Source organism: Emys orbicularis, chromosome 7, assembly GCF_028017835.1.
Source record: "Emys orbicularis isolate rEmyOrb1 chromosome 7, rEmyOrb1.hap1, whole genome shotgun sequence".
NCBI lineage: Eukaryota > Metazoa > Chordata > Testudines > Emydidae > Emys > Emys orbicularis.
Window position 1 is genome coordinate 47,008,730 of NC_088689.1, and position 16,091 is coordinate 47,024,820.

At 38.9% G+C, this 16,091-nt stretch overlaps 1 protein-coding gene across 1 annotated transcript in view; it reads left to right on the forward strand.

Annotated features, from left to right (window-relative positions):
* The window catches only part of CTNNA3 (catenin alpha 3), a 1,024,091-nt gene that overhangs the window by 615,685 nt on the left and 392,315 nt on the right, over positions 1 to 16,091 (forward strand). Inside the window, exon 9 of the mRNA XM_065408662.1 lies at positions 15,586 to 15,678. Within this exon, the coding sequence (XP_065264734.1) occupies positions 15,586 to 15,678 (93 nt within the window). The remainder of the gene's footprint in view (positions 1 to 15,585; positions 15,679 to 16,091) is intronic.

Genomic DNA, 16,091 nt, shown 5'->3' on the forward strand with positions numbered 1-16,091 from the left:
AAGATGCAGGCCCTTTTTTCATTCAATGGGCCTCTTGATCAACAAGGACAAGTCAGTTCTTCTCATGTACAGAAGATCGAATTTATAGGAGCAGTTCTTGACTCAACTTTGGTGAGGGCATATTTATCTCAGGTCAGCTTTCAGGTGGTATTTGACCTGTGCAAAGATTTCAAGACGTATCCTCTTTCAACAGTGAGGAATTGACTGAAACTTCTAGGTCACATGGCAGCTTGTACGTATGTGACTCAGTATGCCAGACTTCACCTCAGAGTCATGCAGAGGTGGTTGAACTCTGGCTATCAACCCTGTTGTCATGCTGACTCATCTACTTGCAAGTATTTTGTTTTCCCTGGACTGGCGGAGGGATCCTACCAACGTATGCAATGTAGTTCCATTTCCTCCTACTCTTCCCTCTGTGACCCTAGTCAGATATGCTTCATGTCTTAGGTGGAGAGCTCATTTAAGGGATTTTCAGAGTCTCTGGTCAGATCAGGAGCCCTCCCTCCCATCAGTGTCAGAGAGCTCTAAGTTTGCCACGTGTGCTGTCATGTGTTTCTTCCCCAGACTCCAGGTTGTTCTGTGCAACTGATGAGAAAACTGCTGCAATGTTCTGTCTAAACAAGCAGGGAAATGCCTGGTTGACCCTTTTTTGCCGAGAAGAAACAAATGTCTGGTCTGTTTGCATGAGGAACAAGACTATGCTTAAAGGATCTCACATTCTGGGGTCTCAGAAATGTGTAGCAGGCCATCTCAGCAGATCATTCAGCAGAGATTGCGATGGTCACTCAGAAGCATAGAAACTTCTATTTTTCAGATCTGGGGAATGCCAGAAGTGAACCTGTTCGTCACCTGACAGAACAGAAAGTGTCACCATTTCTGTTCAAGGGGTCCAGGGTCTCTATCAGACACCTTTCTACTATCCTGTAAGGAGAAACTTATTTATGCTCTTCCCCTCCCCCCACCACCCTGCAATTGCTTTGGTGCCAACAGTGTTGAGCAAGCTTAAACAAGATCAAGCTGTTCTAATTGTGATAGCACCATACTGGTCTCATCAGTATTGGTTCTCAGACATGTTGAATCTTTCCATTCAAGATCCCATAACTCTTCCTCAGGTCCTGTACATAATTTCACAGAACCATGGCCAGACTCCGCATCCCAATACTTTCAGCCCATCCTAACAGCTTGGATTCTCTGTGGTTAATGCCTCAGTAGTCTAGCTGTTCTAGTGGAGTGCAAAACATTCTTTTGAAATAGCAGCAAGCCCTCTGCCAGGTATACTTGCCCCATGAAATGGAAGAAGTTCTCTATGTGGTCACACCAGACAAATACCTCCCCTTCACAGTCTCCCATTCAGTTTATTCTGGAATACCTGCTTCACCTAAAGAAGAAAGGTCTTTCTGGCTTTTCCCTGAGGACTTACCTGGCAATTATCTCTGCATTCTACTATCCTATAGATGGAAGGTCTGTTTTCTCCAACCCTGTGACTGTTAGGTTTTTGAAGGTGTCAACGTTCTTATGGTGTATTTTGCATTCTGATTTTGTTTTTATTCAAGCCCAAGTTTTTGATAGTATCCACCAGGTTTGGTTGCCCAATTTGAGACAACTTTGGTCTCATTTTCAGAGGTGCTGAGCATCCACAGCTCAAAATAAAGTCAAAAGAAGCTGCAGAAGCTGACATAAGTGGAGTCAGTCTAGATTTACACTGGTGTAGCAAAGATCAGAATTTGGCCACTGGTGTTCAGGTAATCTTTATTAAATAAGTGCCTGATTCAACTCTTTAGCATCCTTGACAAATAAAATTACTGTTAACATTTCAAAGTTACATAACACCCTCAGGAGTTTACCCATGTTAACAAGATGGATACAGCTGAACAGGGACAAAGGTAAACCTCCATTGGGTAAGGCAGCATTAATCATATCAATAAGGAACATGACGTTAATAGCATACTGAATAACTAATATCCTGCAAAAAGAGAGAGAACTAGATCTTTTCCTTCAGAAAAATATAAAGGGGACCCAAAGGACAGGGTGAGGATCTTGCAAGGGTGGGGAGATATCCAGTACTTCTCAAGACTTAAAATAATTTTTCAGGCTTAAATACACCCTGGAAGAGTCAACTGCAGAAATGATGGTGTTGGCCTATGCTGAGCAAGGACATGAAACAAAGAATGAATTTACAGTAGTCTTGTCACCTTGTAAATATGTAAAAAATGTAATTAGTAGAAAAGAGCTGGTGGGTTAGTAAGCAATGTGTGATAGCTTTCAGCTATGGCCTAGCATGTTTTGGAGTGCTTGAACAGCTCATGATCTAGATGGGGATTGGTTACAAAAATCAGTAGACCAGTCATAAAGTGTGTGATACGACATATTAACCAATAATATAAAGTTTAAAAATGTGTGTAAGCTGAATGATTATTATGTAGGTTGGATGTGTGATATGTTCTATGTCCACGCCCTATGCTTGAGCCTGATCGGCTCAAGTGTAGTTTGACTGTATGCCAATAAAGAAACCTCAGAGTCTGGAGTTGAATTGATTTCTTGGATTCCAGAGAACTGGATAAAGTGTTCCCCCAGAACTGGATGAGGTGCACTCGATAAGCCAACTGGAAAAGGTCTCAGAGGGAATACCAACAGATGGCAGAAACCAAAGTTTTAGAGAGAGAGAGAGGGTAAATACCATCTGTATTCAATATGTTTTAAAGAAATTTTTTCTAACCTCAGGCCTATGAAAATAACAAATTATAATGCAAATTGCAATGATATAACTTTCAGGCTTACGGATCCTAAAGTATTTTACCAGCTATATACAGAAATAACCGCGTGAGCTTTGGCAGTGGCTTAAAAATGGCTCAGTACTTCACATATATAAAATCTTGGATGAAGTTGAGTTTTACTGTAGAAAATGAGTTGAAAAACAAGCAACATTGTGATATTACTTTATTGCCCACTGGAGGTCAGTTTTTTCAATCCAAAGGAATATAGTTTTCCACTATAAACCAAATATTCTTGTCTACATATGTTTTATTAAGCCCTGTAAAAATGCACATCGTATTCATAAATACACATAATGCATTGATGAATAGAAGTTTTGTGTATATCAATGCAGCCTTTTCCTTAAAAAATTGAGAATTATTATTTATTAGTAACTTTCCTGTTCCCCTGACCTTTTAATATATGAATAAAATGTATCGCCACATACTGTCTTAACAAAAATCCTTATGTGTATAAAAGTTGTTTAAGAATAGAAGCAAAAAGAACATGATGAACATATTGTAGAAGATATCAGAGGGGTAGCTGTGTTAGTCTGGATCTGTAAAAAGTAACAGAGAGTCCTGTGGCACCTTTAAGACTAACAGATGTATTGGAGCATAAGCTTTCGTGGGTGAATGCCCACTTAGTCGGATGCAATGTAGAAGACACATGCATCAGCGATAAACTGTAACAAAAAAAGCAGAAGCAAAGACTATGCAGGGACTAATTTTGTTGTTTTTCAAATCACTGCATATAGTGTACCAATTTGGAGCCCAGGGAATGCAAACCCACATTTACAATAGACAAAACCATATACTCTACACAGCATGGTTTGTGTATATGATTTATAGCCAAAGCAGTGGCGATCACTGTAGTTAAGATTGAAAAGCAAATTATAAGCCCCTTTTGTCCCTTTTTCAGCTGTTCATAACTCTTTCGGACAAAATTGCTTTTGGACTACAGCTTCTCATGATTAATCTTTTCCCTCATGATTTGTTTTGACTTGTTTGTGTAGAAAATATTCAGACTTTTTTGAGTTCTGTATTTGTTTTTGGGTGCAGAGTATGGCTGAAAATCAGGTCACATATGTTGGTGCCTAACTTTAGACAATCAAGTCTGAAAATCTTGGCCCAAGTTATCTAATAGGCCAATGCCTAATTCACAGTACCCCTCAGTCAACTTGCTTCACCTCTCTCTGTTTGCCCGTCAATAACACAAGGATAATATTGACTAACCTCATAGGGATACCCAGCACATAGCCCACTGCCTTTACTTATACAGATTTGAAAAATGTGCCTATCTTCCAGGGGTATGCAAAATACAGTAATTGCAAATATTAAAAAAAGAAATTAGTCTCTTAATTCTTCCATCAAAACTGTCCAGGCCATTCATGAGAATCTTTCAGTTTATTGTCACTTTAATTTGTTGACTTGGGAAGATGTGTAATAAATATAGTTCAATTCACAACCAACAAACATACAAATCAGTTGTCAGACCATTAATTCTACATGAGTGTGAGCATCAGCTGTGTCAGCTTTGTGCAAATAAATTTTGACAGGCAGCAGGAAGAATAGTAAGGCAGATGTATCCATCTGGATGCCACACTGTGTAGGCTCCACAGATTCCATATAGCATCTAATCTGTTGCACAAGCTTTGGGAGGCGATAAGCTTGTTACCTCTTATCTATCACTCACTATTAGGTTTGTGCTGTTTGTAGTCTAGCGTTGTCATGAGAGAACTGAATGCAGAAATCCAGTTACTAGGTTTGGGAGCATTGTCGTCTTGATCAGGCGTAGACACAGGAGAAGCTAGATTCAAATCCTGGGTCTAGCACAGATGTGATGTGTGGCCTGTAAATCTACAGTGAATGCAATGGGAGTTCCTAAACCAACCTTCAGAGGGAATGGCTGAATAGCAGTGAAACTGCAGCAGCACAGGTCGGCAGCATGAGTTAGGTGCTTTGTATGTACTCAAGGTCCCAGCTGTGCTTGTACTTGAACATGAGTTAGGTGCTTTGTATGTACTCAAGGTCCCAGCTGTGCTTGTACTTGAGCAGCTAGCCCAAGCTGCCACGCTCAATCAATGCTAGGTAGTGTATGGCTACACGTGCTGCAACCTCACTCCCCAGTTGCAATGTAGACATACTCTTAAAGGCTTTTGTATTACAGAAGCATATGGAGGTCCCAACTGAAATCAGAGCCCTAATATATCAGGTACTGTACATACATGTAATAAGAGATAATCTCTGCTACAAATAATTTATAATCAACATCTAAAAAGCAGACGAACGGTGGGAAAAAGGGTGTATTAATATCTCCATTTTACGATCAGGAACTGATCCACTAGAACTATTAAATGATTTGTCTAAGGTTACATAAAGTCCATGTCAGCACCAGCAATCCAGATCTCCTGAGTCCCAGTCCTGTGCATTAATCACAAGTCATCCATCGTACCTGTGGCATTGCAAGAAACTAAGTAATACTTTGCTGTTGTATTTACCCTCCACTATCTGAGCAGCCCAAGCTGTCCTCATGCACAGCTGATGCAGGAAACTCCCCAGAAAGTCTGCCACTTATTGGCTATCCTGCAGCCATCTGACCCCCGGGAGCCAGAGTCCACAGTTTGAGAACCCCTGGCCTAGATAACTGACTACAGTTCCCTTCCAACCCAAATGTGGTGCTGCAGTGCCAGCCATATTAAACAAAGGTATTTCACTGTACAGACATATTTGGGCTTTGAAGTCAGTCTCTGTTGGCCATCAGAGAAAACAGAGCCTGATGAATTGTAAGCTCTTCAAGTCAGGGACCATCTTTTACTATTTGTACAGCACATAGAACAGCAGTGCCCTGACCCTGAGAGGAGCTGTCCTCCTCCCTCCCAAGCCACAGTCATCTAGTGGGTTGTTAAATTAACAAAATATGATGTTAGTGATAGTATTTCCAGCATATTGTGTTTTCAGGATGTGTATACAGGACAAACTTCATGATGTTAGGTTTTTAAAATTTTGGTAGGTTTGTTTATCATATACATTTTAAGAAATGACTGACAGGAAGTCAAAATCATAGAATTTAGAAAATATTTCTTGTCAAGACCATGCTTGAATGTCTGTGGTACACACTAGTAAGTAGCTTGTACTGAAGTTATAGTACACTGAGCAACAGTGATAGGTTAAGTGCATTGTAACAAATTGAAAAGAGGGAGGTATGCCAAATACCAAACATTTTGGCAGGGTTTCAAATACAGCTGCAGATGATGACACAACTGGTTTCTGTCTATTGATGTGCAGTGTAATTTTCTGATTGATTTTCTTGTGAAAAAAATCCAGTGAAGTTTCTGAAAGGTGGGAGCCTAATATCTGTGTGCAGGAAAATGCTACTTTCCTATAGCAATCATACTGGGTTATATTAGGAGTTTATGCCAACAATATCTAACAAATAGAATGTGAGTTGATGTGAGTGTTGGTCTCAAAGTAAAATTTAAAATACATGTTTTTTTTTTACTTTTATCAGATATGTTTATCTACTTATTACCAAAATGTACATGCTTTGTAAATTCACTTTATAGCCTCAAATGGCTTCTGCCTCTGAGTAGGGAAACATAATCTTACTAATATTAAACTTATTCTTTGAGACCAGCATTGTTGATTTTTGTGGCTCTGGTCAAAATTAATGTATCATCTGGTCTGCTGTAGGTATTCTCTGTTTATTGAATAACTGCAAGGAGTGAAAAACTTGCTACTTAGAAGTAATAATATCCCTAGCATATATTTTAAAACATTTTCATCTCTGGAGCAATAATGCAGAATATTGCTGTTTCGCCAGAAATCTTTACATCTGGTAGAGCACATCACATTTTCTTACCTCCCTCCTCCCATCTAGAAATACATCTTATTGTTTTTATTTTCATTACAAGGGTAAAAATATTATTGAATCTACTTCAGGCAAATGTTAATAAATTTGATAAGTTGTCTAGAGCTTTTATTATAAAAAAGTTATGATGATCTCTGTTCTAGTTAGTCAGCATAGTTATTCTGTGTGGTTTTGGCACAGAATAAATAGTTCACCTTAATAGTCTATCTTGGAAATTATGTTATGGCAGTTCGATCTTAAATCATTCTGTTTTTGAAGAAAACAACACAGTAAATAAGTTTGCTGCTGACTGATGTGATCTTTTATTTGAGAGCATATTTAAATTCCAAACTTGACTTTCTCTGCAAGCTAAGCACTCCTCTTTTCTGCATAGTTCAGAGATGGACAAAACGTAGCAAAAATGGTATAGAGGGCTCAACATTAGCAGAAAGTGGGAAATGACACCTTTCCATCTCTTTGAAGTCACACAAGCCCTTCCATATGAAGGCTGTGCTTTTGGGTTTCCAAGGTTTTAGTGCAAGTGTTTGGTGAAGTGGGGACAGAAATGGCAAACACATACCAGATGTTGGCATGGTTCACAGCAGTTTTAGGCACATGGTAAATAGGCACACCATAAGAAGATGAATCAAATAGAATATTGTCTCTCTCTCTCTAGCTTCCCTGCCCTGTGGAGAGAGGTCTTGTATATCCACAATACAGAGAAAATGACAGCATGAATTTTAAGCAATTATGTGTAGTCAGAGGAGAGGTAGAGGCCAGAACATATTAACAATATGAGAGCTCACTGCAATTTTCTGAAATTAAGGGCCAGTTTACCATCTGGTGTATACACCAATGGTACACACTAGTAGCATAGCGCCATTGATGTCAATGGAGCTATGCTGATTTACATCAGCTGAAGACCCTGGCCCTTGATCTTTGCTGAGGAGAGATGAACTTCTTTTGTGTATGAAGTATGGGTATGAGGAATAGTGAAGTGTGGATTAGCGTTGTTCTACTGTAAAATGGCACAGACCAAAAGCAGATTCATTTCAAACTATAATAATTTTCAAAGTTTTCCGTGAGGTTTCAACTTCTCTTTGATGATAGTGGGCATGTGGAATATTTGGAACATTTGAACACATTCAGATCTGCTTATTTGGATGGCATACAGCATAGGGCATGAAAGGAATTAATTAGTTATCTGATTTGTGGTACCACTAATAGTTGTATTTGAAAAATCATGGAGAATTGGTAAGTACAGGAATGATAGAAAAAAGCAAGCAGTAGTGCTTTGGAGGTGGGGGGAGAAGGAAATAAAAGTAACTGTGACAATCAGTATCTCTAAACAAATGGAAGAAATATTTACAGAAAAAATAACTAAATAGCTAGAGGATAATGGAACCATGAGATATAAGCAGAATGGATTTATTAGCAATAAATCTTGCCAGACAAACCTGATTGCTTTTTAGATAGAATTACAAAATTAATGGATGAAGGGAACGCAGTAGATGCATTATATATGGATTGTAGTAAAGCACTTGATGCTATCTCATCAAATCATACTTGGAAACTTAATTAAAATGTCCTTGAATAGGAATAATGTAATGTGGACTGAAAATTGGCCAAAGGACTATAAGCAAAGGGTTATGATAAGCAACAATGATATCAAGTTGGAAGGAAAGTGTATTTGGGGTTAAAGCTGGTTGAAAATGTTTTAACAACAGTTTTCTGCTGGAAAATACCATTTTGTCAAAATTAAAATGCTTCACAGGAACGTGTCAATTTCAATGAATCAAAGTCAAAATGATGACTTGTTTCATTTCAATTGTTCGGACAACACTTGATCCCTTGAATGTTTGTGGAAAGCAAACACAAAAGTATCAAAGCAAATTCATTAAACATTCAGTTAATTTTTATGGAAAATACTTTGCTTCTTTTGCCTTGTCCTTGGTTTTAAAGAAATCAACAAAAATTATCAGAAGCCTGAAAGGATTGTCTTACTGTATGTGAAAAGTTTAAAAGTGGCAAGTGTAGTTTGTCTGAGAGACAACTGAGGATTTGAAAAGAGTCCAGATAATTGAAGGATGTTAACTTTAAGGAGGGAAAATAATTATGTGGGGCTAAATCCTGGTCCTATTGCAGTAATTTGCAAAACTCCCTTTTAATATAATAATAGCTCAGATGAGAGCTAGTGTGAGAATGTCTACTTGAGCTAGGAATCACATCCCTAGCTCATAGCGTAGAAGACATACACAAAGAGGGTTACTGAGTCATAAGGATTGTCATAATTCATGCTCCCAGCACAGGTTTAGTGGCAGAGAGCAAAAAAACAACAACCAAAAAACTTACTATGAGGGCTCCTTAAGGGACTTGGAGCATATTTACATAAACTGCCCATTGTTCCAAGCAGTACTGTTTCCTCCCACTATGCAATGACTAAGTTTGATTTTCCCTACCCTTGAGCATGAGGTGGACTTTCTCATCATATGCTAGGCCAGTGTGAAGCCAATATAAGCAGCCTTCTGGAGCTTCTGTACCTGATAAGATAAACGCCTGACTCTCCATTGACGTCAATGGCAAAACTCTCATTGAGTTCCCTGGAGCCAGAATTTTATCCAGAGTCTTATATGGGCTGGATAGGGCCAATTTTTTTTTTTTTAAATGGAGATATCCTATCTCCTAGAACTGGAAGGGACCTTGGGTCATCAAGTCCAGCCCTCTGCCTTCACTAGCAGGACCAAGTACTGGTTTTTGCCCCAGATCTCTAAGTGGTCCCCTCAAGGATTGAACTCATAACTCTGGGTTTAGTAGGCCAATGCTCAAACCACTGAGCTATCCCTCCCCCACTCTGTATGAAGAGTCTGAATGACTTTGGGGTGAATAATAAGTATAAAGTGTTAAATCAGAAGACAAGGGCAAACACTCTTCCCCCTTTTTTCATGCTATAGTTAATGAATCTGTAGTCACAGATATTAGGGTTATGATGTATTTATTATTTTGATTGTGTGATTTTTCCATCTTTCAGTCAGTCATAATATAATATGTAGTGATTTTTGTTCTTAAGCGCAATCCATTTTGTACAAAACAATACAAAAATTGTATTAGTGCCTATTGTTTATTCAGTGCACATTTCATTGTTCTGCTTAAACTATTGATTTCTTTATTACATTTTATATAGTTGATGGCCCATAAAACAGCAAGAACAGCATTATTCTGATTAAAATCATATCCAACATGTCCACTCTGTTTTTGTTTTATTTTGTTTTTTATAGATTAGCTATTGCAAAGAGAACAACTTTAAAATATGTGTTTTACACTTACAGTTTAATTACATATTAGTTAGAGAGTGAGTCAAGAGGGGTTAATGGGATTGCAGCCTCAGAGCTTGGTGCTTAAAAAAGCTAAATTGGGAACAGTTCGAGTGCTCTCAAATCAGCAATTTAAGTGAAACTTGAAAACAGCCAGCTACCCGCCAAGCCTTGCTGAGCTTGGTGACCACACTGGTGAAGGAAGTAGCATTGCCTTTGAAGGTTAGTCATCCGCAAACTGAATATGGCAGATGAACATCACAGAAGCTCAGTGGTTTGAGTATTGGTCTGCTAAATCCAGGGTTGTGAGTTCAATCCTTGAGGGGGCCATCTAGGGCAAAAATCTGTCTGGGGATTGGTCCTGCCCTGAGCAGGGGGTTGGACTAGATAACCTCCTGAGGTCCCTTCCAACCCTGATATTCTATGTTTCTCATCCATTCTAGACATGCATGCTCAGTCACAGGCTCATTTTGTTGTTCCCTGTGTGTGTGTGTCACTCTTTCTCACACGCACCCTGTAAGATTGCTTCACCTTAACTGGTATATATTTTCAGGGCCGCCCAGAGGGGAGGGCAAGTGGGGCAATTTGCCCCGGGGCTCGCAGGGGCCCCCATGAGAGTTTTTCGGGGCCCCTGGAGTGGGGTCCTTCACTTGCTCCAGGGGCCCCGGAAAACTCTTGCGGGGCCCGGGCCCCCCCCGGAGCTTCTTCCGCTCCGGGTCTTCGGCGGCAGTTCGACGACGGGGGGCCCCCTGCCACCGAAGACCCCAGCCCCCCTGAATCCTCTGGGCGGCCCTGTATATTTTAAACAGATAGTTCTTTCTGCTCCTTTTAGAACCATTTCTAGCATGGAGAAATTGGTGGCTCATTGAATTATAAAGTGACAAAAAAATCAGGAAATATAGAAGTCTGGTTTTAAATCAGTGGTGCGTATGAAACAGCAGATTCAAGTGCACATAAGGAGCTTTATTTCAGGTAACAAATATAAAACAAATATGTATTAATGCATCATTTTGTTCACAGAGACTGAACATTGAAGAATATTATTTATTAGTTCCTTTGTATTCTAAAAATCAGTCAGATTTAAGGAGCAGGTTATACCTATGGGTAATATTGCACTATTCTATTCTATGTGCTTATACTGCCCGTATCACCGTAGTATCTGAATGCCTCCAGCAGAGCATGAAGTGATGTGACTAATATCTGTAACATATGATTAATTCTCTCTCTTCTTCTGCTGAAGAATGTACCGAACTCAGGGAAAGCAGGCATGTATTGGCGCGTATAGTAGGAGTGGATCCATGCTGTCTGAGAAACTTTCATGCATGTGTGTGGGAAGGAAGATGATAGTTCTTCATAATCCTTGGTGCTTAGTTCTTCTATGAGCTATAGGCACTCAGGACAGATGAAGTAGTTTACCCCCTGGTTAGCTTCTTGGAGCAAAATTTACAGTATCAACAGAGGCTGATTGGAAGGTTTTCCTGACCTGTATTACAGCCTCACCATAGGCTTGGATAAATTCTTGATACTTCCATCTGCCTGTTTCAGCCTTTGTTTTCTACCATTGGCTCACGAGTCTCACTCGTCATGTGGCATGGGGTGTCAAAAAAACCCAAGGAGATCTGTGTGGGCAAAGGGGAGAGAGGAATGGAGACTGTGGGGACTAGTGTGTTGATGGTTGAGGCTAGTATCCAATGATAAAGATTCACCAGAGCCTTGACTCCTTGTCTTGTAGGGTGGAGTGCTGCTGTTAATCTAATCACATTCAATAGAAACTGGCAAGCTGCAATTTGATAATTTTACTTGTTTCTTACACACTGACGTTGTGCTACCTGAGTATGAGTCATAGACATTTCTACCCATTTTGCTAAAAAGAAATGTAATAGATTTCCTAGTGTTAGTCAAAATGAATGATGAAGTGCCAAATTCACCTTTGGTATAGCTCCATTGGCAGGAATCACAATTACCTAGCAGAAAAGTTGTAAGGCAATAAAATAGTTGATCTCTGAAGGAATACAACTATTTTTTCTAGTACTTGATTTTTTTAAATACCTCTTAGACTCTTACAAAATATGTTCTTGTCCTGTGAATTTTATCCTTTTCCACATGCAAAACAGCCATATTTTTCTGTTCCTAGTGGAACACAAGCCTATATAGTTCCTTGCTGTTTATTTCCTTATTCCTTATTTGTGCTTTACCATCATTATGGATGCTGTTATGAATTTGCCCAACTCAAGGGGAATGCTTGTTGTGACTGAAGAGCCAACAGAGGAAGCACATGACCATAAAATATTCTATGTCAAATATGATGTTAAAATGTGTTGGTACCTGAATTCCAGATAAAATAGAATCTTTCTGGCTCTAGAGGTCATTCTCATACCAAATTATAAGAATGTTTATCAGCATCCTTGGGCCCAGAGGAAGCACAGTGACTTCTACAGGAAGACCAGACATTCCTTTCTGGCCTTTTGCATAGCGAGATGAGTATGGCCATGGTAACATATGCTTGACAAATTCTTAGCTGCTGTTATGGTCTATAGTGGCTGCTGCCCACTGGCACAGATCGAGTCAGCTTTCAGGCTGATCAAATTTATGCCTGGACAGCACTGACGCCCTCAAAATGGGGATGGGGGAAAAAATTTACTTGAAGATACTTTTGCACTTCCCATCCAGACTCACGTTGTGCAGTCCTTAGCTGTACCAGGGAATTAGGGTTTGGGGCTTGAGGCTTGCAGCTTTAAAAGCTGTGAGGATTTCCCCACCATACATGTGTTGAAGATGGATCCTATATTAAACATAGTTTTCTTAACTTTCCTGTAGACTATGAAATGAAACTGGAAACACGTGGGACCATGTAGCAGAGAGGAAATGATACTAAGAGGATTTATTTTAATTTGAAGGAAAATTTCATTGGTTTTTTTATTGTATTTTTGTTTTACTGCTTTAGGAAAAGATCTATATTTTTTGCACTTAACCTTTTGGAATGTTTCTTTATATGCAATGGTATATTAATGCAGTGCAAGTGAATGTAATATACTAGAAAAGTGGTTACATTAGCCCACATAGACAGTTCAATGTGTGTGGCAAACAAAAAGTCAATTATTTTAAAAAACGGTATATAATTACACTTATTGGTTGTCAAACATGACTGCAAAGGAATCCTGACTTCAAACCAACAAGGGAAAACAACTTTTTAAAGTGAGCCCTTTTTTAGAATTAATAAACTGTCTACAAATTTTTATGATGCTACCTATAGCTAAGAACATAAGAATGGTGATACTGAGTCAGACCAATGGTTCATCAGGCCCAGTATCCTGTCTTCTGGCAGGGGCTGGTGCCAAATGCTTCAGATGGAATGAACAAAAAGGGCAATCCATCCCCCGCTGTCTAGTCCCAGCATCTGGCAGTCAGAGGTTTAGGGACACCCAGAGTATAATGTCCCTGACCAGCTTGGCTAATAGCCATTGATAGACCTATCCTCCATGAACTTATCTAATTCTTTTTTTAACCCACTTATACTTTTGGCCTTTACAATTTCCACTGACAACAAGTTCCACAGGTTATGCAATGTGTGAAGAAGTACTTCCTTTTGTTTGTTTTAAATCTGCTGCCTATTAATTTAATTGGGTGACCCCTGGTTCTTGTGTTATGTGAAGGGGTAAATAACACTTCCTTATTCACTGTCTTCACATGATTCATTATTTTGTAGACCGCTATCATATCCCCCATTAGTCATCTCTTTTCTGAGATGAACAGTTCCAGTTTTTTATTCTCTCCTCATATGGAAGCTGTTCCGTACGCTAAACATTTTTGTTGCCCTTCTCTGTACTTTTTCCGGTTGAAATATAACTTTTTTGAGATGGGACGACCATAACTGCTTGCAGTATTCAAGGTATGGGCATACTGTGGATTTATATAGTGGCATGATATTTTCTGTCTTATTATCTATCTCTTTCGTAATGGTTCCTAACATTCTTTTAGCTTTTTTGACTCCAGCTGCAAGTTGAGCAGATGTTTTCAAAGAATTATCCATGAAGTTTTCATAGAACCTTTTTAGCGATTGTACATTCTGTATAGTATATCTTATCTAAATGGCAGCCCTGTGTAGTACACTGAGGATGAGACTGGAATGCAGGAATTACAACTCCAGTTATTACACTAACTCTTAGCATTGTCGCCAAGTCTTGTGATTTTCAAGTCTTGTGATTTTGGGTGTTTTTCTTAATGTCTCAGCTTAAATTTTTTTAAATATTAAGTTTCTAGATCTCATTGTGGAAGGAAGCTTGAAAATGTGATCCTTAAAAACTCAGAAACCCAAAGGCAAATGAAAAGAACCCAACAATTACTATTTTAAAAAAATCATGATTTTTAAACCAATCTCATTATTTTGGGAGCCTTACTGATGATTTTTGAATGCATAGACTGGCAAGACTGTTTATGTGACCTTGTACAAATTAATTAACTTTTGTTTAATTTTTTTAAACTGTAAAATTAGGATAATAATAGCCGCTGGTAATAGAACATGATTAATTTACTCATCTTCTATAGAAATAACATCCCAGGAAGTTGGTAAATGAGGATGAAATTGTTAATATTTTTACATCATGTGCGATATGTAAAGCACTAAGTAACTGTAAAATATTACTATATATTAAAGGGTTATGTTTATTATGGGTATGTAAAGCGTTGCATAGGCCACATTTTATAGCCCAGCCCCTGGCCCAAGTAGCCAGGGTGGACGTTGGACAGATGCATATGAAACAAAGCCATTTTGTGGCAGTAACTGCAGCCTAATGGGTGAAATAGCCGATGTGGGATCTTTTGTGACCTCTAGAGGCTGGGAATGGGAGGATCCATGCGGATGCAGATCCCGCAGCTCCATCTGTCCCCATGCCTAGCCTCCACTTATGTGTGCTGCCATGCACAGCAGGGACAGGTGTGCCCCTTGTTCTCTCACATCCAGCCACACCTCTTGGGCAGTGGAACCATCTGGAGAACCACCCATGGAAGAGGGGGCTGCATTTGCCCTATGACAAATAAACTATACTGGCATAAGGCACCTTTATACTGATATAACCATGTCTGCACTAGGAGTTACTGGGGTAACTATTCTGGTAAAAATCAGCCTTCCCCCACACTGAAGTAGTTATAGTAATACAAAAACTGTGTGTAGACAGAACTTAGTCCACTGTGTCTGTCAAACAGGCCACTCCACCTATTCATACCGTGCCAGATCAAGAGTAATGTTGTTTAATGTTTAGGAATCTGAAAGCAGGGGAAAATGGGACGGCAACATAAACAGAAGCCTCTGAGAAATAATAAAACCAGCCACAAGCTAGCTAACTAAAACCTCATGCAATTTCAAGCTTCCCAATGCCATTGGGGACAAATGTTATCCCCAGCACTAATTCTGGAGAAAAATCTAGTATTCAGTTGCCATTGTGCATTAGACCCTGATCAGGAAAATTTCATAAGATTTCTTATTTCTACCTTTTTTCCCCACCTCCTTTCTCTCATAGTCACAGTGTCCTTGTTCCAACATGTTCTTTGCCAAATTAACTTATCAAAATAATGCTTCTTGCATAGATTTCTTTCAGTTTAGCAAGGCAATATTTATTTTTATGCAATTTATTTTTATGAAAGTGAATGCATACTTAAAATACTTTTTTTCTTTAAGGTGGCTAATCTTGCTTGTTCACTATCAACTAATGAAGATGGAATTAAAATTGTCCAAATGGCAGCTAATCACATAGAGACTTTGTGCCCACAGGTATGACTTTTTCAATTAATTCCCATCACAAGGCACTGTGTGTAACCCATATAGAGTATAAACCAATGTACATGTTCATTCACTCCTAAATATTCAGGCTAAAACAGTAATTAGAAAGCAAAGGGTAATTCAAATGGAAACTGTTCAATTATTCTCTTTTTACTATTTGTAAGAGATTGAAACAAAAGAGTAGCTAATAATCTGTATAGACTGACAGCAATAAATAATTTGGAAAAGCATACTTTGTTAGAGATATTGCTAGAAATTAACCAGGTTGGATAAACTATGCCAATCCCAGAGCCTAATTGCGGATTCTCTTTGCCCACTATAACAAATATATATTTTTATTTTTAACTTTTATATACTTTGATTTTTTTTATTCTTAATGGGTTTGGGATCTACTGATTGTCTCC